At 37.2% G+C, this 24,887-nt stretch overlaps 1 protein-coding gene across 1 annotated transcript in view; it reads left to right on the plus strand.

Moving 5' to 3' along the window:
- SCUBE3 (signal peptide, CUB domain and EGF like domain containing 3) overlaps positions 1–24,887 on the plus strand; it is a 120,519-nt gene that overhangs the window by 83,533 nt on the left and 12,099 nt on the right. Inside the window, exons 8-15 of the mRNA XM_032218999.1 lie at positions 7,659–7,775; positions 10,902–11,024; positions 13,276–13,392; positions 17,967–18,089; positions 18,857–18,973; positions 20,095–20,187; positions 20,269–20,385; positions 21,216–21,377. Coding sequence (XP_032074890.1) covers positions 7,659–7,775; positions 10,902–11,024; positions 13,276–13,392; positions 17,967–18,089; positions 18,857–18,973; positions 20,095–20,187; positions 20,269–20,385; positions 21,216–21,377 — 969 coding nt within the window. The remainder of the gene's footprint in view (positions 1–7,658; positions 7,776–10,901; positions 11,025–13,275; positions 13,393–17,966; positions 18,090–18,856; positions 18,974–20,094; positions 20,188–20,268; positions 20,386–21,215; positions 21,378–24,887) is intronic.

The raw sequence follows: 24,887 nt of genomic DNA on the forward strand, positions 1-24,887 counted from the left end.
TTTCCATATTCCACTCTTGCAATTTCCAACCACGTTCAATTTACTTTCAGTATCAACAATTTTCTTATCTCTTTGCTCATTATTTTCTTCAATTTTTAGAACTCTGTCCTCCACTTTCTTCATTTGATAAACATCCTCAATTTTTCCATCAAATTTTGCTGTTCTGTTCTATATTCTCCATTCTCTTCTCAATTTTATCTGTTACTTCTAGTATTTTTTGAATTTTAAACATAATCATTTGCAATGTTAAGATTTCTTTTTCATGTTGCGCCATTCTTCCAACTTGTAAACACTGCCACTATAGCGTTCAAGGCTTTTTGTTAGATTTCAAGCAAGTTCATTATAATCTTTCAAATCAAGACTTCGTCTTCACTCCAATCCAGCTGCTAATAGAACACCCGAAAAACACCTGTGTAAAAAATCTCTGCTTTTTCTACTATCACTCTCAGTAAATGAGCTGAAAAGCCTTGAAATGTAAATCAAATGATCAAAGAGAAAAAAGAAAAAACAATGTTTCCAAGCCTCCAGCCTCTAAGTAGCAGTGTTACTTCTTTTCCCTATGTTGTTACAACCCTCTTTATATTCCTCTTTATATCTTCTTTATATTCCAAACTTAAAGAAAAATGTTCTTAAATGGAGAAAAAAACAGTCCAATCAAGCATTGTAAAAAAAGAAAAAGAAATTTTTAATCCATAGATATAAAAAAGAATAAAAAGTAGAAGAAAAACTAATCCATTCATTTTAAAAAATAGTAAACATTTGCAAAAATTCCACCCATAAAAAAAAATTAAAAAAAAGATAACACATTAAGTTTAATGTGGCTTAATTTTGCCGCTTACTCTCTTCTGTCTTCAATTTTAATTTAACTTTGATTTTTTGGGGGGTAGTCTCTTTTCTAATAATAAAATTTCCTCACCAATTCGACACATTTTCTCTTTTCTCTTTCCTTCTGTTTCGGAGCTGTCCCAACTTCAGCAGCTTCAATGGCTGAATTTCTGTCGTTGAAAGTAAGAGCTTCTCCTGGATCAATCAGGGACTTTGTGGTGTCCTTGAGATCAGCAGGACATACTCTTCTCTATTACTGTCTCTATGGGACGGTTTAGGTCCAAAAGCACTGCCCAGCGGCAGAAATATCAACTGCGATCTTGGAGCTCCAAGATCGCATGTTGTGTCATCACGACGTCAGCTCCTCCTCCCAAATCCTTTCCATTCTTGATGTGATTGGCTGATGTTTTTCCTACCTGCTTGTCACATGCAGAAGCAAAGCACATGGTGAACCAAGTGATCTCTTCATTGTACCCGTTTGAGCTACCTAACTTTACTGCTGGATTAGTAATTAATTGGACTTCAACTTTTGGGGATGAATATTTATTTCTGGGAAATAATACCGGTATATAAAAAACCAAAAATAAACAAAAATGGCATCAATGAAATAATAAATATATATGCCACAAAAATGGCATAAAAGAATATATATATCGCCCTCCTCCCTTACATCAAAGGCACCACAGATAAAATCAGCATTTATATAAATAAATCAGGTGGTCTCCCATCTCCCATTTGCTTAGATTTCTAAATCAGTAAGGAGCAACTAGGTGCTGCTGCTTGCTAAGGTAGTATGTAAGAGAGAGACATAAGAAAATCAGTTAAATGTTTTATTTCTGCTTATGATTTTGAATTTTTTGAAGTTGTTTTATACTGAGATCCAGAACTCCACAAGACTTTAATGGCTATAAAAAATTAACAGAACAACAGAGACCTTTGAGGTCTTCTAGTCCAACCCCTGCTTAAGCAGGAAACCTTATAACATTTCAGAGAAATGGTTGTCTAATCTCTTTAAAATTTCCATTGTTGGAGCATTCACAACTTCTGAAGGCAAGTTTTTCTATTGATTAATTGTTTTAACAGTCAGGAAATTTGTTGTTAGTGCTAGGTTGGTTCTCTTCTAGATGATTAGCTTCCATGCATTGTTTCTTGTTCTTCCTTCAATTGCTTTGTAGAATATATTGACTCTCTCGTCTTTGTAGCAGCCCCTTAGATACTGGAATACTGCTATCAAGTCACCCCTAGTCCTTTTTTTCATTAAACTGGAGGTACCTAATTCCTGCAAATATACTTCACATGTTTTAGTCTCTAGCATAATCATCTTTGTTGCTTTTCTCTGCACTCTTTCTAGAGTCCCAACATCTTTTTTTATATTATGGCAACCAAAACTGGATGGAATACAGGTAATCCTTGATTTACAACAGTTTTAGTGACCATTTGAAGTTACAATGGTGCTTAAAAAATGGACTTATCACCATTTCTTACACTTACAAGAATGCAGCATCCCTGCAGTTATAATCAAAATTCAGATGCTTGGCAACTGGTTCATATTTATGATAGTTGCAGCATCCCAGGTTCATCTGATCTTTTGTGGTCTTCTGATAAGCAAAGTCAATAGGGAAACCATATTCATTTAACAATCTTGTTAATAAATTAACAACTGCAGTGGTTCACTTAATAATCATGGCAAGAAAGGTTGTAAAATGGGACAAAACTCACTTAACAAGGAGGACTACCTGTATTCCAAGTATTGTCTTACCAAGATATTATAAAATGGTACTAATACTTCACGTGATCTTGATTCTATCCCTCTGATAATACAGCCTAGGATTAAAGGTGGCTTTTTTTGGCAGCTGCAGCACATTTTCTTAAAGTACAAATCCTGTGTACTTTAGTTGTACTACATTCCAAAGCAAGAACATGCACTGGTAAAGGCGACTATGCATTAGTTAATGAAAGGGTATTCTTCCCTGAAGCATCAAATGAAACAAACAAAAGAGTAGAATCTGATTAGAAAGAGGTATAGTTGGTGCTAACAGTAATTACCTTTGCACTATTCTATGAATCTATATGTTATATTGAGTTTGTATGTTTTTGGTGATTACAGGAGAAATGTAATCATTGGCATTGCTCAGTCTAAAATCAAGTGCTGGTGATAAATTAGAATTTAAAAATCTAGTAAATCTAATTATTGACATATTTGGGAGTAAAAAGCAAGCTAACAGTGTTCTTATAAAATTGTAGTGTCCTAGAATTTGGCACGCTTGCTAAATTTCTACAAAATTTTCTTTTTAAAAAGTTAGTCAAAATTCTATTATGGATTATTGTTTATTTGTTCCATGAATGAGTATGATCCCTATTTAAGAACTAATTTAGGAGAGAACCCTTACAGAATGACATAAAATTAGAGTGTTTCAGTGATCAAATATTTGGGGAAACACGTAATTAGGTGAGATGTTTCTTATAAGATTTTATATGGTTTACTTAATAAATGTATATAGGGATCCCTTAATCTGAGCATTAGGATTCAGTCCATTTGAATAGGAATATATAGCAGGAGAAGTAACAGCCAATGTTTATGATGAATGCTATAGATTATGAAAATAGATAGATCTACACTAGATTATAGAACTTTCTGAGAAAAGGGACAGTAACAATGGAAGACTTCATTGTTCTGTCATCTCTTGAAAATATAATTCAGTCAAGACAGAATTACTACACAGAATTTCTTAAACCGAAATCTTTGGATCTATAAGAGTGCAGGAGAGTACCATACTTCTCAAAAATAAGATATGGGGAATATAATTGGATAACATTTTAAGAAGAATGAAAAGAGGAAAGAGATTTAGGAAATCAAGACTTCCTAACTTAAAAAAAATTGAGAGTTTTCAATTTGGGTGAGAAAAACAAAAAAATCAAAGCACGAAGCAGTGTCGGGTAGCTCTAAATACAAAAAGATCTGGATGTCTTAATGATAAATTAAACATGACTCAAAAGTATGATCTAGTTGCAAATCTGACAGGGATTCTGTAGTCATGAATTGCTACACTAAGAGGTTTTAGACTAGATGGTTTCCAAGAATATTTTAAGATTCTATGAACCTGAACAAAATATGCAAATGGAAGTAGATTCTCTGTTTTAGGGATAAGCCTTTTAAAAAAAAACATAATACAACCCTTTCTTTCTCTTCTCAAAATCTGTCATTTGTGCAACTATTATTTAATGGGGACCAGTTGCAATGTTCTCTTCCATCATTGTATTCTGGAATAAGAGGTTATATATTTAATAAAAAATTGTGTGAACCATCGATACCTAAATCATAAATGCTTGCTATTTTTATGTGGATTTTTGCCATTGCAAATAATTGGGACAGGCTTAAAAAGGGGGATCTGTAATTTTTAAATCTCAGAGAAGTTGTATTGTATGTATATGTGGATCAGTGGTGGGTTTGTGCCCGGGCAGGTGGGAAGAGCCTCCTGCCGCTGTTACTACTAATTTGGCCAAACTGGGCTGAAGTGGGAGCAACCCACCTCTAATGTGGGTGGCCAAAGAAAAAAACTTAACAGTTCTTCTTTTGTCCTGCAAACATTGTCTCCACATTTTCTGGGAAGATGGGGATGGAAAAGCAGGCTTACATGTAGAAAGTAGGTCTGATTTGTTTCACCCCTCATGTGTCCTCCACTTTTCTCAAAAAACCTCTTCTGTGCCATTCTTTTTCCAAGTAGACTTTCTTCCAATATCATACTCTAGAGGAGAAAAAATACTTCTTTAAAAAATCGAGCATCAACACTGACTTCACCGAAGAGCTCTAAGGGAGATTGAGTAGATAAGTGAAAGGATAAACCTTTTTCTCCACACCCATCAATTCTTCCTTTAAAATATCAGCCCTCTCATTGGCTGTCCTATAACCCAACGTTATACTCTCCAGATGTGTTGGATCCCAGTTCACCTAATCTCCGAACAGAAGCTTGATACAATAGTTCCATTTATTCCTTAGTAAAATGAGATATTATTCAAGGCTGTTTGGGCCAGTTGTAATGATAGAGCATATTACACATAATCTTAGTCATAAATCAATAACAATTGAATCTGGAATTATGGTCATAAATCATTCTGGTTATTAAGCAGGTCATAATCTGACCAGACTCGAGTTTATAACACTTTTTGTGGTAATCATTAAGCAGATACCATGGGTAAGTGAATGCCTGGTCATTAAGGTAATCTATTATGTCCAATGAACTTCTTCTTTTTTTTTTGCTGGAAACCAGAATTAAATATCAGAAATCGGCAAAAAACTCCATCAAAAATTGCAGTAATGTGACAAGATGCTGCAGAGATCATAAAGATAAACTAGTTGCCAATCATGCCAAGTGTAATTACATAACCATGGGAAGGAGTGTGGCCATCATTCGTTCAAAATTGGATCATAAGTACCTTTTGAAGAGTCTGTCATAATTTCACACAGTCACTAAGCAACTGGATGTAAATTGAGGATTATTCTTCTCCCTATACCTCTCTTGGAAAAATTCAAATATTCATTAAGAGTAGAAATAAAATATATTTATACTTTTATAATAACTACATTATGAAAAACTTTAAAACATTAATTGAATTAATACATTTTATTCTATTAAAAGCTTTCGCTTTTCAGAAATTTGGATTTGAATCTGTGATATATTCAGATTTTTATTTAAGCCAAGGAGTTTTGCCTCTAGAAACAGTGCCATTGTTCCATAAAACCAACTCTTAAGACATTCCTATATTAGAAATCTTTATAGAACTGCATATAACCAATGTTTGAAAGATCTTTTCAAGATACTGGAAAAATCTTAATACAATAGCAGAGTTGGAAGGGACCTTGGAGGTCTTCTAGTCCAACCCACTGCCCAGGCAGGAAACCCTATACCATTCCAGACAAATGGCTATCCAACATCTTCTTAAAGACTTCCAGTGTTGGGGCATTCACAACTGCTGGAGGCAAGCTGTTCCACTGATTAATTGCTTAGTCAGGAAATTTCTCCTCAGTTCTAAGTTGCTTCTCTCCTTGATTAGTTTCCACCCATTGCTTCTTGTTCTACCCTCAGGTGCCTTGGAGAATAGTTTGACTCCCTCTTCTTTGTGGCAACCCCTGAGATATTGGAACACTGCTATCATCTCTCCCCTAGTCCTTCTTTCTCTTAAACTAGACATACCCAGTTCCTGCAACCGTTCTTCATATGTTTTAGTTCCCTAATCATCGATGTTGCTCTTCTCTGCACTCTTTCTAGAGACTCCACATCTTTTTTACATTGTGGCAACCAAAACTGAATGCAGTATTCCAAGTATGGCCTTACCAAAGCATTATAAAGTGGTAGTAACACTTCATGTGATCTTGATTCTATCCCTCTGTTTATGCAGCCTAGAACTGTGTTGGCTTTTTTGGCAGCTGCTGCATACTGCTGGCTCATATTTAAATGATTGTTCATTAGGACTCCAAGATCCCTCTCGCAGTTACTACTATTGAGCAAGGTACCATCTATACTGTACCTGTGCATTTTGTTTTTGTTGCCTAAATGTAGAACCTTACTCTTTTCACCATTGAATTTTATTTTATTAGATAGTGCCCAATGTTCAAGTTTGTCAAGATCCTTCTGTATCTTAAGCCTGTCTTCTGGAGTGTTGGCTATTCCTGCCAGGTTGGTGTTATCTGCAAATTTGATGAGTTCCCCATTTATTCCCTCATCCAAATCATTGATGAAGATGTTGAAGAGTACTGGGCCTAAAACAGAGCCTTGGGGTACTCCCCTACATACTTCCCTCCATGTAGATGCAGTTCTATTAAGGACTACACGTTGAGTGCTGTTGGTCAGCCAGTTACGAATCCATCTAGTGGTGATGCTGTCCAACCCACATTCTTCTACTTTATCTAGTAGTAGGTTATGGTCTACCTTATCAAATGCCTTACTGAAGTCCAAGTAAACTATATCGATGGCATTCCTATAGTCCACTAATTTTGTCACTTTGTCAAAGAATGTAATAAGATTAGTCTGGCATGATCTGTTTTTGACAAACCCATGTTGGCTTTTGGCTATTACTTTGTTCGCTTCTAGGTGTTCACTAATTGGCTGCTTGATTATCTTTTCCAGAATCTTTCCTGGTATTGAGGTCAGGCTGATAGGTCTGTAGTTTCCTGGATCTATTTTTTCCCCTTTTTTGAAGATGGGAACCACATCAGCTCTTTTCCAGTGCTCCAGGATCTCTGAAAGATATAGTTCAGTGGTTCTGAGATCTCATCTGCCAGTTCCGTGTAATCTGTCCGGTCCTGGTGATTTGAACTTGTCTAGGGTAGACAGGTGCTCACTTACCATTTTCTTCCTTATTTCAATTTGTGTTCCTAATCTGATTTTTGTGGTGCTGTTTTTGATAGCTTGAACTGTTTTATCCCTTTGTGTAAAGACAAATGCAAAACATGAATTAAATAGTTCTGCTTTCTCCCTGTTGCTTGTCACCTTCTTGCCACTTTCTCCCAACAATGGACCAATTGTTTCCTTATCCTTTTTCTTGTTTTTAACATGTTGGAAGAAGCGTTTTTTGTTATTTTTTACTTTTGTGGCAAGATTTTCTTCATTGTGAGCCTTAGCTTTCCTTACTTCATCTTTACAGGCTCGGGTTATTTGCTGATATTCTGCCTTAGTTATGTCCCCCTCTTTCCACTTTTTATACTTAACTTTTTTGTCTTTCAATTTGTCAAAGAGTTCTTTATGCAGCCATGCTGGTTTCTTTTGGGAGCTGTTATTTTTTACATGTGTGTATGCTTTTAAAATAATTCTAATTGGCTTTTGATCTTCTTTCAGAGACCTGTGCTGTTAACAATGGAGGCTGTGATAGCAAATGCCATGATGCAGCCACAGGCGTACACTGCAGCTGCCCCATGGGATTCATGCTTCAGCCTGATAGAAAAACTTGCAAAGGTAAGATGCAACCAAAGTCTTTATCTAGTAAATGGATCTGATGCAGAGAAAAGGATACACCTGTGTCCTTCAACTGGTATTAATTTTGCATTGAGAAGAAACTGAGGTTTGTAAGAGCCGTGGTGGTACAGTGGTTAGAATGCAGTATTACAGGCCAACTCTGCCCACAGTCAAGGGTTCGATCCTAACCGGCTCAAGGTTGATTCAGCCTTTCCATCCTCCCAAGGTCAGTAACATGAGGCTACGGGTTGTTGGGAGCAACATTATAAACTGCTCAGAGAGTGCTGTAAAACATCTGGAGTGGTATATAAGTCTAAGTGCTATTGCTATTGTTTTTAAAGAACAACCTGGAAAAAATTGCTGAGAAATAAGTGAGACTTCATAAATGGATGGAGTCTGTGTTCTGTCTCTGGCAGTTCCAGGGAATGTGACCTTAGTTAAAAAACAGCCCCCTGCTGAAAGCTGTCTAACCAGCTTACTGATTCCAGATCCCATTTGCTTCATTATTACTTTTCAGAGCTCATTAACTCTAAGATGCTGGAACTGCAGGAAAACACAATGCCCCAGAGCTGTATTCTCTGAGACTGAGACTTTATTACTGTTCAGAGCTATTTTATTGCTAATACATTTCAATGATAATAACAATAACAGCATTGACAATTCATCGTGCTTGCTGAAGTTGGTTGGATTGGGGGCAAGACAAGGCAGCAATTTTCGATGACGTCTGTCTGAGCTTGTTTTCTGGGATTCATCAGCTTTTAACAAACCATTTCCTAGCAGTAAATTTTCTGGCAAGTGCTACAAGTAAAAATATTTCTTTATAGATAGTAGACACTTTATAAGAGTTTAGGGAATTAAGCAAGGCAGATAATATGTTCTTTCTACCTTTTTTGGCAAAACAATTCTAAAAATTACAGCTAAATTTAGAATATAATCATTTGGCTCTTATTTGAAATTAATTTTTGGAGAGATTCTTTGTGTCTTCAGTGCTGTCTTGTGTTATATATCTGAAAACGATGTAGATGACAATAAATGAGGGGTGTAATTGTCTGTAAATTCTTCCTTTGTAAATTATCACAGCCTATTTAGATACTTTCAATTGCTTTTGAAAACTGAAATCAAGCTTTTTCTGGCTTTTAAAACCGGTGATTCCTTATGTTGCTTCTGCTTTAAATTATTTTAAATTTTAAAAGGTATATTGTTTCATTAATATTTTTGTGATCCTATGTTCACTTAACTGTTATAAATGAGCTTTGTGTAAGAAAAATGTGATGAATATTGCAATAAATAATTCTGTGTAGTCACATTTGTATAGTCTACAAACCTATATATTTACATTTTATTATGATTAAAGCTTTTCCCCCAACATTAACTTTATGAAATATGTTGGGTTGAGATAGAATGAGAGTCACTCAGGGAGTTTCAATAGTTCAGAGAGTTTTGAACCTGGGTCCTTCCAATTCCAAGATCATCGCACTCCTATATTACAGCCTCCTCACTTTCTCCTCTGCATTTCCTCGTGTAGAACAAAATTATGAATTCTTCCTAAATGCAACTGGCTAGTATTCTTAGAAATCCCCCAAACACTGAAGCAGTTTCAGAAAACCTGCATTTTGGATTTAATCTATATTAAAAGAATCTGCCCAGGTCAGTTTAACTTGGTTTGGAAGTTAATGAAATCAAGTTCATATCTTTATTTGAACTACCATAAAATTCCAAGCAGTTTAGGATGATTGGGTAACAAGCATCTAATCTGTAAGTACCCTGCAGCACAAGGAATTATATAGATAGACTTCAATTTACAACTGTTCATTCAGCAAGTGTTCAGAATTATGGTGATACTAAAATAAGGGATTTATCATTGATGCCCAAAGTTACAGCTGTTGCTGCACCCCTGCGGTCATGTGATCAAAATTCACCCACTTGGCAGCCTTCCCTCATTTACAACCATGGGAATGCTTCAACTCTCCCCATCTATATTATTTGGCCCCTGTGTTCACGATCCCTGCTACCCTAGCTGACATTTGCCACCTTCTTGTTCCTGCTCCTGGCCAAGCATGCGTAGCCTGCCTCTTCGCAAAGCAGCTGCTGGCCACATGAGGTTATTTCCCCCCCCCCTCAAGTTACTGGTGGCAGTTTCCTCATGAGACCTGGGGGAGATAGGCTTATGTGGTGAGCAAGTGCCTCATAAAGGGTGCGTGCCTCATCAGCAGTGGGGACAAGAGGAAGGTGAAGGTCAGCTGGGGTAGTGGAGATGGGGCAGGGAGCACAAGGCAGCAGGGATCTCAGAGCATAGAGTACCAGACATCTTGGGCATGCAGATGGTGGCAGGGATTGGAGTGCAGAAGGACAAAGGTGACTTTGCCTGGAACTGGGCTGGGGTGGCTTCAGTTTCACACCATTCTGCTGGGCCAGACCAGGGCTGTGCTTTGTGATGTGCTACACTGCACCTCAGGGATTTCTTGCAACCCCAGAGCCCTGGTGTACCAAGAAACCCTTTTGCTCTACACTGTTGGGCCAGGTTGGGATTGCGATTTTGAGCTTCAGGGAGACTCAGGCTTTTTGTAGGCCCAGAATGGAGCACACTTAGAAACTCTTAAGCGGCAGCATGTCAGTCAGCTCCTGAGCCATGAAGACTGCTTGCTGCCCCTCAAGGCAAGGTAGAGGGTTGCCAAAAGGCCAGAGTTGTGGAAGGAGCTAGATGGGTGAGTGAACTTGAAAAGGACACAGTGCCCTACCTTTCCAGGGTTTGGAACTGGGAGGCACCAAGCCTGGGAATGACTTGGATCAGGGTGAATACTTAAATAACAACTTGTTATTCTTGGTTAATGACAGCAGCAAGGAGTCCTAGGATTGCTGGCATTAAGTGATGCAGTTACATGACATCATGCTTTATGACCGCATCACTTAACAATAGAAATTTTGAACCCAATTATGGTCAAGAGCTATCTGTATGAATACACATCCAAAGTACCATCTAAATGGAATCTGAACTGAGAAATCAAGGCATTTGACCTGTTCCTCTTCTGTTGAATCCTCATTTGATGACTATATGGCATTCATTCAATTGTCACCTTCTTTTGTATCTAAGCATGTTTTGCTGTGTTTTTTGCCTCCTTATTACAGATATAGATGAATGTAGATTAAACAATGGTGGCTGTGACCACATCTGCAGGAACACAGTGGGGAGTTTTGAATGCAGTTGTAAAAAGGGTTACAAATTGCTTATCAATGAAAGGACGTGCCAAGGTAAAGTCTTCTCATATCTTGCTGGAAATAATAATGAAGCAGTTATTTAAATATGGAGATAGAGCTTAGTCACACGCAAAGCACTGTCAATTTAATTCTTTTTTGATAGTCAGCATAAGAAATTAAATCTATGTGGCTCGAACTTCAATGTTTCATAACTTTGACTTTGCTATTTGCTATTTTATATAATAGCAATGTAGGAATATTAGATTGGCCCTATTGGATCAGATCAATGCTCATCTTAGTTCAGTATTTTGTTTCTTACAATAGCAAACCTGATTCCTTTAGCATGTTCACAAGCGGGAGATTTTTTGCTGTTGTTTCATTACAATTTATTATTTCGTGATAGAGTGCTCTCAACCTGGATGTATCATTGAATCTTTATAGACTTGTTATGATAATGTCCTTGTACAAATATTTATCCATTCTCATTTTAAAACCATCCACAATAGTGAATTTCCTAATTTCATAGGGAAATTATGTTTTGTGTAAAAAAGTGCTCATTTAAGTCTGTTCTGAATTTACTTCTAATTGGCTTCATTGGGTGACCCCTGAAGCCAGTATTTTGAAAATGCTATCCATCTTATCCATGCCATATATAATTTTATGGATCTTGATCATGTCCTTTTCAATCATTATTTTTCCAGTCTAAAAGAATCTTAAATATGTTTGCCTTTTCTCATAGGGAAAATATTTGACCCTCCTGGTCCTTTTGGTTGACTAATGGTTAACAATGTTGGCAGTTTTGTTTTCATTCTCATTTTTAATGAATGTCCCATGGAATTTGTCTTTTTCACAGTTGACACAAACACTGAGTCAGTATTGCCATTACTCACTCTAACCCCAAGACTTTTTCCAGGTTAGTTAACAGATAGCACAGACTTTATCCGTGCATATATAAAATTAGGATTTTTCCTCAGCATACATCATTCTGGAATGATTATTCATCTATTCATACAATTATCCTTGAGAACCCTTCATAGCCACTTTTTTACCATCCTAAATATTGGAAGTTTAGAAGTTTATTGTATATTCTTAAGTCAAGATCATTGATAAATAAAAAACACAGATCCTAGTATAGTCTCACAAGGCTTCCATGTCCCCCCATTGAGAAAATTGTCTGTTTATTTCAACATAAGCATCTTTTTCATTCCTTTGTCTAATGCTTCTTGTTTTCTGGTTGAAATATAAAGACCTTCTTAATGTTTCCCCCTTAATACTAATAACAATCACCCTCATCCTCTGTCTTTAAGACATTGAGAGATTTGACCTTATTACTTTTTCTTCTCAGGCCACATCCATATAGCTGTTGGGCCTTGATCCCTTTCTGCCCCAGTGCCAGCAGCAAATAGTGCTGCCCCTATATTGCTGCCTCCACAATGCACTTTCATCATGAATAAGTCCATCTTGCACTGCTTTCCAGAAAGCTTTCAAATGCAACATTCTAAAAGCCATGAAGATGGTTCCCTCAGTAGAAATTCTATCCCTGTCCATTGTCATCTATCACATGAAAAGCCACTTACACTTGGCATGAAGAATACTTTAGTTACTCTACATCAGGAGTGTCAAATTTAAGGCCCAAGGGCCAGATCTGGCCTTTGGGGTAGTTAGATCTGGCCTACCCCAAAGGCCAGATCTGGCCCCCGGCGCTGCCTTGTAAACAACGAAGGACTGGCCCATGCTCTTGCCAGCAAAAATGGGCTCCTGAGCTCTGTTTTCGACTGCCGTGGCCTCCTGCAACCCACTGCCAGTGAAAATGGATCTTGGGAAGGCCGATTTTGGAACAATTTGTACCCTTATTTTTGGGCTGAGAGGGGTCAAGGAAAAGTCATGCTACCAAAGTAAAGAGTTAATTGCTAGTAGAATGACATTTCTCCTAATCCTCGGCAATTTGGTAGTTTCACATTTTCTGGTTAGTAAAAAGGCAAAATAATCCCATTCTCTAGGCTTACTACATGCATATTTATTTGTTTATTATTCATTCATTTTAGCCCACCTTCATTTTATATATATAATTCAAGATGATGAACAAGTACCTAGCACTCCTTCCTCCTATTTTCCTCACAACAACCTTGTGAATTGAGTTGGGCTGAAAGAGAGCGACTGGCCCAAAATAACCCAGGCAGCTTTCATGCCTAAAGTGGAACTAGAATTCACAATCTCTTTGTTTTTAGCCTGGTGTCTTAATAAACTAGATCAAACTGGCTCTCATTTGTTCAATGAAGCTTATGTTCTGTTTTCCTGTTCCCAGATATTGATGAATGCTCCTTTGATAGAACCTGTGACCACATCTGTGTAAATACACCCGGGAGTTTCCAGTGCCTGTGTCACAAAGGCTACATGCTGTATGGACTCACCCACTGTGGAGGTATCAGTGTGATAGATGGCGATTCATGGAACATTATTGCAGTCACTTTTTTGGTACCTCTTTTGTGAATCTTCATCCTGCTGCCTCTCCCAATGAGTAACACCTTCTTTCTTCTTTTAGGTGGAGCCTAATACCTCTGACATCCCCCAAAATATTAGTCCAGTTTATTTGGTTTTGGTAGACCTGGAACGTGATTATGCACAATATATTTGGAGCACCATATTATCATAAGAATACTTTGCTATTAGCCAGAATAGAAAATTGGATAATAGATTATAAAATTTCAATAACAGATTTAGTAACAATTACGCAAATTGTGTTGGAGAGAGTGGTTGATCAGGTATTGAGAAGACTTCAAGAAATTAGGCTGAGACTATGTGTTCAGTTGAGGCATTTACTATGCATATGGAGTAATATTCCATATTCTATGTTCAATGATTCAGGACTTCAACAAACTTCTTGGTATAAGATAAAGAGAAAGACAGAGCAAAGAAACTCTTTTTGACCTAGAGTTTTCTCAACAACTTCATGTAAAACATAGAAAATACAGGGGACAAATAGAATCTCAAAGTATGCCATAAGTCATCTTTCCAGAAACCAAACAACAGTGCATAGCACAATTTTTGGGAGCATTTAGTCAACTCCTTTACTGATTAAACATCTCAAAACACTGTGATCAATAGCCTGAAAGCTGCTGAGAAGTCAGGACAACTAAACCATGATTAATGCCTGCTATTTAGTTGCCAGAATAAATTATCTACTGACATGATGAATGAATTCCTTACTACAGCCAAAGATCATAAAATAGTCTACAAGATCTGAACTATTCAGACAATAATACATACATAATAAAACATAAAGTCAGTAAGAGATTATATACAACAGCTGGAGAAAAAGGTGGAATCAAGTTTTGTTAGGCTCCCCTTTTTATCCCTTGCCACAATCAGTGTACTGATAGGGGGGGAAAATCTACATTTAATTCAAAGTAGGCCTCCAATCTGCAAATAATGGGTAAAAAAGGTGAGAAGGAATTTGTTTTAGAAAAATTACTGAAAGGGTGATAATTCATCTATTGTATAAATCTATATAAAATTCATGGCATCACAGAACATGCCAACTGTTCCACTTTTCCTTGAGACACATGCTTAGATCTTATCAAAATAAAGTATATAACTCAATAACATGTAATCCTATTCATTTTGCCATGCCCATTCTCATTTATATAATTTATTCTTTATCAGATATTTGCAGAATTGGGGGGGAGCTGAAATGATAAGGGTAAGTCTGGAAGGGAAGGCATTATTGACTTCGTCATCGGCTTAGATAGTTTTAAATAATTTCAAATAAATTAGGCAAATTAAGGATGATGAAATTATTATCAATGGGTACTGACTAGGTGGATGTGCCTCCCTCTTTCTAGCAACTAAATTGGCAGTGCTGAAAGTTCAAAAATGAATTAATTAGCATCAGATACAGTAACTATAGATCTGCAAGTTAATAAAAAGTGTATCTTACTTCAGAGTTTATCAAGACTTTTCTAGATTATAGTAGTAGACTAAACTAAATAATTTTGGCTTCTAACAAGGCATTTTTAAAAAAAACATGTTTCCCCTTTCCTGTTGTTAATGGAAGATTGTTTTCTACTACTCTCGCTAAAACTTTTCTCTCTGATTCTAAATTCAGAAGAAAGCATTTAGAAATTATTGGCTATTTTTCCTGTAGCTGAAATTTTGTGGAAATATGATTTATTTATATAGTGTAAACCATAACTGGCTGCATATTGCTACATGCATATTGCTAAGCCAGATATTAAGCCCAAATATTACAGAATATTGGTAGGGTCTAGCTAGTAGCTATTAAATCTTCACAACCTTCAGCAAGCTTGTAAAATATGAAATAGCCTCTTTACTAATTAGCAACGAGAAGATGATATTCTGAATTTAGGACTCACTTGGAGTAACAGAAGCAAGTTACATAAAAGAGCAAGAAGGGATGGAGCCAAACTGAAAAATGGCTTGACAAAGACATATGAGTCAGCATTTAGCCTATTCCAAAGAGCTGGGAGCAAAGCCGTGACCTGAATGTGCCACGTTGTGTGGGAATACACTTTGGCAAAGCTTGGAAGGAAAACTGAAATACTTGTATGTGAAGCTTTCAGAACAAAGTGGTCCTTTATGGGTTTTTTCTTTTTTCTGCTGTCATTGTGTTTATGTGTATTTTTCCATGTCAGACCTTTAGCACTGATTTCCATGGTTGTGAAATTAGGTGCCGTAAAGTAGCAGGAATGTTGAAAAAAGGATAGCATTGGCAGGCTGGCAGTTGCAGCTGTTTTTTTGAACTTCAGATCTCATGCCATTCTATTTTCTCTGTTCTTCTCTGTTCTTCATTACATTTGATCTCAGGAGTGACATTTAAAGTGGCTAACTCATCACTGGTTGCTAATTCTTTTTCTTGGCAAAACCAAGGATGGCACAGGTCAAAGCGATTATCTACAATATGGTTTTTGAACCTTGACAACTTTAAGATGTGTGGTCTTCAGCTCCCATAATTCCTCAACCAAGATGTGGTTGAAATATCTTAATGTTGCCCAGGCTGAGGTCTACATTTTTAAAATGCTAACCACTACATTGATTAATAGGAATATGTTTTGGTTGTCAGTTAGTTGATACTTCTCAAAACTTGTCAAAAGAACCCTGAATTTCCATCAAAATATGCTTGTCTCTCCTTCAGGTTTAGGGTGCTAAAATGCTAACAAAAGATAGGACTTCTGAACCAGTAATTGTGGTATAGAAAAGTAAATATAAAAAGTAAAGTAAAGGGAATATATGATATAGTTTGCTTGAGACAGGAGGATTTTATAGAAAACTATAAAAACCGGCGTTGCACGGGCATTTATTTATAGGGGGAAAATGTCCAGACCAAATGTAATTTCTAATGTTGGATTTTCCCTCTTACCAAGGGAACCCCCTTGTGGAGTACTGTGAAGCTGTTACCATGGCAACTCCACTATGCTGTACGGTAGAAGTCATTTTAAGGCACAACAGGCTGTATCCTAACAGAATATCCCCTCAGAGGGGTATTACCCCCCCCCCCCACACAGTGTTTTTTTCCAGAGAGTAATGAAAATATTACATTCTGATATTTTCATGACAAGATATGTTGTCCAGTGTTTCTGAGGGTCTTACAGTTGGGAAGAGTAGTCTAGATGAAGATATTCTTTTCTTTCATCGGCTTTCTTCTATTTACTTTTATATGAACTAAAGGCAATAAACACTGAACAAGGTTTTTTTTTTAACAAAGCTCTAGTTTGGCCTACTGAATTAAAACATGCTTTAAAAATGTTCCTCTTCCAGTTTAATCCTGTGGTTTTGTGTTGCAAGGCAAAAAGAAAGGATTAAGTAATATTAGGATGAAGACATACATCATGTTTTAGAGCAATGGGACCAATTTAAAACTGCTTTCATTCCATTTAATCCAAGCATATGTTTGGGAGATGAGAGGGACATAAAGATTCCTATTACTTGCCCAAAAGACTACTGTGGATGGTGTTGAATGATAGGTTCTTGAAATGATCTCAAGATGCTTCAAGGCAATCCTAATTGCTCCATATCATGTAGCCTTCAGAGTAATTTTGTGATTAAGATGAAGGATGATTTTCAGTCTATATTGATTATTTAGTCTTTTAAAGGCTAAAAAGAAGGGAGAAGCATTTTTATTATTATAATTATAATATCGTGTTTTCACTTTCAGGTTTCATGGGGAAGGAGAATAATGAAGAAAGAGAACCATGGAAATATGGACAATGCTAAACATAATCTGTCCATTAGCTTTCTCTAACCTAATGTCCTCCAGATGCATTGGGCATGACTGTTGCTAGAATTCTGGAGGTCATGGAAAGGGAAAAACTGTGCATATAAACACAGTATACAAACATGTATAACCCCTTAGGAAGGCAGAGGAAGTGTTGTACAATACATTCATGTGTTTGGTACAGGGCCAAATGTCCCCTGATCAGCACTGAATGCAACAACTATACAGTATACTAAATCCCTATAACTATATAGATCACTGTAGCATGCTTGTAAATACATCAGAACCACATACTATGGCAGATATCCAAAGGATTATCTTACTTCCTTACTTCCTTATCTTACTTTCTTATAACAATTTGTGGTAGCAAAACTCATAACTCCATTCCTCTTGTTAGCTTCCTGTCCTCTGTGTCCAATTCCTTATCAGTCTTGTGGGTATCTTGGATTAGGATTATTTTGCTTACTGCTTTTATAAAGTCTCTTGAACACTAATGATCCAATAGGTGTAATCAATTAAGTAAGCAGCCAGATCTCTTCTGAATGACAGATGGAAGCAACAACATATAGTTTCCTTCTTGTAGTTGGTATTGTTTCACCCCATTTTTTCTTTCTCTTAATCTCAATAATTCTCTTTGTTCCATTTACTAGCGTCAGTTATAGTTCCTGGATTAGACCTAGGAGTCATAATGATTATTCCAATCAGAAAATTTGTTTTGTGGATTTCAAATAGTTTACTAATCATGCTTCTTGGTCTTCCTACAGATGTTGATGAATGTAGTGTCAATCAAGGAGGTTGCAAGTTTGGATGTGTAAATACCCCAGGTAGCTACGAATGTACCTGCCCAGCAGGTTGCAGACTTCATTGGAATAAAAAAGATTGCATAGGTGAGTACTATATAGAAATGGCTTGAAATCATACTGCCCTCTAGCGGGAAAATTCTTTTCAACAGGATAGGTTTTTAACTGGAGTGAAAATTACCCTTGTGGAAATAGTTCTAAACATCGGTGATCTCTGAACACCTTATCCATTGCTGTTTAGCATCTTTAAAGTATTTAACACTTGAAAGCACAAAAGATATGTAATGCATGGCATTGGTCTCAGATTTGAATATCTAAAGCTTAAAGATTATCAATAATGGAATGGATATTCTATACAGCAGTTTCAGATTGATACCAGTAAAATAGCTTATTTATTTGTCAATTTAGATACTACCCATCAGAAATTTTTGTTTGCTCAAAAGTCCTATTTATTTTTTTAATGGATTGGACATTTTCAGTCTTTTTCTTTTTCAAAGCCTATTGCAACAACAATTTAAATGAAAAATAAAAATATGCAACCACTTTTGTGTTGGGAAATTCTAAATTTCTAAAGTTTCTACAATTTGTGGTTCAGGGCCTGCAATGCATTCTTCTAGAAGTTACTACATCAGCCATGAGCTGAATGAGCCAGAGCTCAACATGAACATGACTTGTTGCCATAACCCATGGCAGAGGCAAGTGGAGATAGCAATAGTGCACTGATGCTTATTTGTTTCTGCTGGAGATTCAGGTGTGGCTCTGCACTGTAGCCATCCCAGTGGCAGACTCTGGCTGCTCCTCTGTGAATTGAACTCTCATCTGCATAGTGCTATCAATTGATGCTTGTTCTTCAGAGCTGGAGATTTGTTTGGCTGGCACAGTATCTCCACGAGCCATACTTACCTGCAACAAGAATGGCAAGAAGGAAAGCTGCTCCCTCACCTGTGCCTCCAAGGCCCGCTTTCTGCCAGGTAAGTACTCAGATTCTCTCTCTCTCTCTCTCTCTCTCTCACACACACACACACACACACACACACACAAAACACTGTCATGGGATAGCTTTGGTGCAAGATGTTTTTAGAGCACTATTTTGTACAATTAGGACACCTGTGTCATACATGTACTACCTTTTATTTAATCATTTATGCACATACACTACACTCATGTCTTCGTTGTTTTCAATTTTTTTATTGCAGTTGGAACAGCTTGTTCCATACCTTAGTTTTGTAATCTCAGGGCTTAATAGTTTTTGCAATAGTTTTTTGAGGTTTTCAATTGATGTTTGGTTTATAGCAGGGACAAGAAGTTGGTCTTATTGTGTTAGTATTGAATGTAATGTATAGGTAGTGCCAGTGTCCATATTTGTCATCCTTCAACTGTTGCCAAAATATAAAATGGCAACATGATTCATTGCTGTCATTGGCAATGGAAATGGCTGAGACTGGGAGATGTCCACCACTTTCAGTTTCCCACAGTGTGCCCAGCACTGCTGGGCTTATACAGTATTCACCTGACACTTAGGATGAGTTGACTGCCAATTTTCTATGCCCTGGATAATAGAAGATCATACATGTCTATCTCAATTCAGTCCGTTTCCCAAAGAAAACCCAGGAATATTTTCATTGCCCTATCACTATTTTCATCCTGAAAGTATTAACTGACAGTGCAGGCCCTAAAACTTTGTTAAGAGCTGTGCAGAAAAGCATAAAAATTGCTTTCTGTATATTTAGCACAGATCCATCCTTGTCCTTGGCAAGCATTGTGATCTGACTCATAAATACCCTTGGGTCCTAAGGCTATAAGCCCTGTTCAGGTTGAACCCCATTCTGCCACAAGCTGCACTTTCTTTTATGTATTCTTATTACACCAGTCTCTTTGGAGCCTTGTTTAATAATGAAAATAATATAGTTATGAGTCAAATTGAGCCAAATTGGACTACAATCATCAATGGGCAAGGTCAGGCTTGGGATGATATTTCAAAACATCAGGTTTGAGTTAGGCTGGGCTGAACTTGCAAGTTTAGAGCCATAAAACAAGTGTTACAAGTATCTGATCCTAGACCTCCACACCTCTAAAGTCTTTTTCTTTGCAGAATCTGACAATAGCTACACTGTGAGCTGTGGGACCCCAATTCTGCAACAGGTACCTCAACCAAGATCCAGTAATGGTAGCCATCCCTGCATTGGTAAGCTTGGAGTCTTGAGCTCTGAGAGCTCCTCTCTAATACATTTGACTCACCAAACTTAGCATCTGCCTTTTCTTTTAGAGGCTGTTGCTGCTCCAATCAAACAAAAGGCTTCTTTTAAAATTAAAGATGCCAAATGCTATCTCCATCCACACATGAAAGGCAAGCAGGATGATACTGGCAGGAATGGAGGACTAGGTGAGGTACTCCTCTGTATGTCTTGGAATAATCTTCAATTGGAATTATTTACAATCTTAAGTTTTGTGGAACCAAGAACCAGTTTTTCAGTGACTACACTACACAATGTTTCCTTTGCTCCCTAAACCAAAATTATGAGGAAAGCATAGTGCTCCATGGACCTTCCAACCTCTGTAAGCAAATAAACTATAGAAAGAGCATTTGCAATTTATTTATTATCTATTTATTATAATGTCTAAACTGAGGTCTTCCATTTGTGGTTTATTCTATACTTTAATTTGTTAGAATTGGATATCTCGTATTCGTTTCCACTTGTGAGAGGAGCAAAAAGAAGCGATTGGTTTAAAAAATAACAGTACTCTACTTATTTCTAACTAAGACAACATTCTTTGAATTCTGACAAAGCAATATGCATTTCTGACTAGACTAGAGTCTTGTAAAACATTGTTCCATCATGGGCTTTATGACCAAGAGACTATGCTTACTGTGTTATAATTAACTACATAAATCACTAATTTACAAGTGAAGGGAGAATGAGAGTGAGATTGAAGCTTGCGAAATCCAGATTTCTCTTGCATGGGGTCTTGTTGAAAATAGTTCCAAATGCATAATTTAAGCAGGAGGTTGTTGAAGGTTTTCTTCACCACAGACATATACTGAGAGATGTTCACTATAGCCCTGGGGTCCATTAACTGCCTTCCTACATCTGTTTAGTCCTTTCATCAGGGAAAGGAAGAGACATTTTGCTTAGGGTTTATAGAAGAATATGCTTGTGAAGGTTGTGAAAATATTATATGTTCCTTAAAGAATACTGACATTGATTCTACTAGGTGGGTCAGCCCCATGCTCAGATTGCCAAGTGTCTTTCGTGAACCTGAAGTGTGATTCATCAAAGAAAGGCAAAGGACGTCGGGCTCGCAACTCTCCCAACAAAGAGGTGACTCGCATTACCCTGGAGTTTGAAGCTGAAATCAAACCTGAAGAGATCACAGGTAGAGTAAGTGACAGATAAGGCTGGGAAATGGGGAGGAGGAGTTGAAAATTCACTTGGCATCATCATCCAATAGTAGTGCATCTCTAGAGATGGAGGTGCTTTTATCACTATTTTCCTTTTTTTTTTTTTTTTACGGTAGGGATTTGTTGTGAACAGGGACAGATCAGAAGCAGGAATCTTATCCCAATTCAGCATAGACTATAACTCTTGTCATGAGTGGCATTTCATGACCAACAATCAATCTTATTATTAATATTAGTTCATTTTTAAAGAGGAAAACTTTCTTAGCAAACCTAAAATTATTTGCATTCACTATCACTAACCGTATTGATAAAAGAACATGGAAAATAGATCTGTGTGTCTAAACTGCTTCAGTCAAGGCAAAGCTAAGCAATATACAAAAGCAACAACCAATATAATAATAATAATAATAATAATAATAATAATAATTGCAAAATACCAGGACTTAAAAATCGAAATTCAACGACTATGGCACAAGCCAGCAGTGGTAATTCCAGTGGTAATTGGCACACTGTGTGCTATTCCAAAAGCACTGGAATTATATTTAAAACAGTTAAAAATTGACAAAATCACCATCAGTCAAATGCAAAAAGCCGCACTGCTTGGATCTGCACGCATATTACGAAAATATGTTACGACGTCCTAGGCCCCTGGGTGGGGCCCGACTAGTAATCAATGCCAAATCCGGTGAAACAACTGGCCGCTGTGATACAATTCTGTTGTTGCGATAATAATAATAACTCAAAAACAAAAAGAATTGAATGACAAGATCATGGAGCATTTTCTATCTAATGAGGAAAGGCAACGTTTACCATCATTAAAAACTGTGCCTAAGAAAATTTTGGCCCCTATCATGAAAATGGTTAATGCAGTGCTTTCAACAACTGAATCGGGATCCATCCTGAAAACAAATCAGTTAATGCACAGTGCAGCTGTAATAGTCACTAATGAACTAGGCATTAAAATCAAAGTACCTAGTCCCACAATGGAAAAAGCATCAAAGCCAAAGTGGAAAGTCTGATTAGAACAAAAAGTCAAAAAATTAAGGGCAGATGCTAGCAACTTAAAGAACGTGCATGAGCAACGGCTTAAAAAAAGCAAAATCATAGATCAGCTAATCAGAAGATATAGATTGGATACAAGAAACATCAGTGAAGCTGTAGAGATTGTAAAACAGCAGATAACAGCAACAGCTAGAAAAATTGAAAGATATGAGGCACAAATCATCCAATACAAACAAAATCAGCTATTTAGATCAGACCAACGGCATTTTTATCAAAGTCTTAATGTGAATGGTGACACCAAAAGTGAAAAACCAGAAAAATAGGCCACAGTTGAATTCTGGGAAGAATTGTGGGAAAATGCAAAGGACTACAATAAGGAAGCAAAGTGGATACATGACTTTGAGAAAAGCATTGGCAACAAACAAGTATTAGAAATAACAACTGAGATGGTCAAAAATTGAGTAAAATAAGTAAAGAATTGGATATCACCTAGAAATGACCAATTACATGGTTTCTGGCTCAAATATCTGACCAGTTTACATGCAATATTGGCCAGGCAACTGAATGAAATTTCACAAAATGGTCAAATTGATGAATGGTTGACAACTTCATGGTTGACTTAAAAATCGAAATTCAATGATTATGGCACAAACCAGCAGTGGTAATTCCAGTGGTAATTGGAATACTGGGTGCTATTCCAAAAGCACTGGAATTACATTTAAAACAGTTAAAAATTGACAAAATCACCATCAGTCAAATGCAAAAAGCCGCACTGCTTGGACCTGCACGCATATTACGAAAATACGTTACGACGTCCCAGGCCCCTGGGTGGGACCTGACTAGTAACCAATGCCAAATCCGGTGAAACAACTGGCCGCTGTGATACAATTGTATAATAATAATACAATAGCAGAGTTGGAAGGAACCTTGGAGGTCTTCTAGTCCAACCCCCTGCCTAGGCAGGAAACCCTATACTGTTTCAGATAAATGGCTATCCAACATCTTCTTAAAGACTTCCAGTGTTGGGGCATTCACAACTTCTAGAAGCAAGCTGTTCCACTGATTAATTGTTCTAATTGTCAGGAAATCTCTCCTCAGTTCTAAGTTGCTTCTCTCCTGGATTAATTTCCACCCATTGCTTCTTGTTCTGCCCTCAGGTGCTTTGGAGAATAGTTTGACTCCCTCTTCTTTGTGGCAACCCCTGAGATATTGGAACACTGCTATCATCTCTCCCCTAGTCTTTCTTTTCATTAAACTAGACATAGTTTAGTCTAGTTTGCAACCGTTCTTCATATGTTTTAGTCTCTAGTCCCCTAATCATCTTTGTTGCTCTTCTCTGCACTCTTTCTAGAGTCTCCACATCTTTTCTACATTGTGGTGACCAAAACTGAATGTAGTATTCCAAGTATGGCCTTACCAAAGCATTATAAAGTGGTATTAACACTTCACGTGATCTTGATTCTATCCCTCTGTTTATGTAGCCTAAACTTTGTTGGCTTTTTTGGCAACTGCTGCACACTGCTGGCTCATATTTAAATGATTGTCCACTAGGACTCCAAGATTCTTCTCACAGTTACTACTATTGAGCAAGGTACCATCTATACTGTACCTGTGCATTTCGTTTTTCTTGCCTAAATGTAGAACCTTATTCTTTTCACTATTGAATTTAATTTTATTAGATAATGCCCAATATTCAAGTTTGTCAAGATCCTTCTGTATCTTTAGCCTATCTTCTGGAGGGTTGGCTATTCCTGCCAGCTTGGTGTCATCTGCAAATTTGATGAGTTCCCCATTTATTCCCTCATCCAAATCATTGATGAAGATGTTGAAGAGTACTGGGCCCAAAAGAGAGCCTTGGGGTACTCCCCTACATACTTCCCTCCATGAAGATGCAGTTCCATTGAGGACTACACGTTGAGTGCGGTTGGTCAGCCAGTTTACGAATCCATCTAGTGGTGATGCTGTCTAACCCACATTCCTCTACTTTATCTAGTACTAGGTTATGGTCTAACTTATCAAATGCCTTACTGAAGTCCAAGTAAACTATATCGACGGCATTCCTCTGGTCCACTAATTTTGTCACATTATCAAAGAATGCAATAAGATTAATCTGGCATGATCTGTTTTTGACAAACCCATATTAGCTTTTGGCTATTACTTTGTTTGCCTCTAGGTGTTCGCTAATTGGCTGCTTGATTATCTTTTCCAGAATCTTTCCTGGTATTGAGGTCAGGCTGATAGGTCTGTAGTTTCCTGGATCTGTTTTCTTCCCTTTTTTGAAGATGGGAATCACATCAGCTCTTTTCCAGTCTCTGGTAGTTCCCCGGTACTCCAGGATCTCTAAAACATATAGTTCAGTGGTTCTGAGATCTCATCTGCCAGTTCCGTGTAATCCGTCCTGGTGATTTGAACTTGTCTAGGGTAGACAGGTGCTCACTTACCATTTTCTTCCCTATTTCAACTTGTGTTCCTAATCTGATTTT

This window comes from Thamnophis elegans, chromosome 5 (assembly GCF_009769535.1).
Source record: "Thamnophis elegans isolate rThaEle1 chromosome 5, rThaEle1.pri, whole genome shotgun sequence".
Classification (NCBI taxonomy): domain Eukaryota; kingdom Metazoa; phylum Chordata; class Lepidosauria; order Squamata; family Colubridae; genus Thamnophis; species Thamnophis elegans.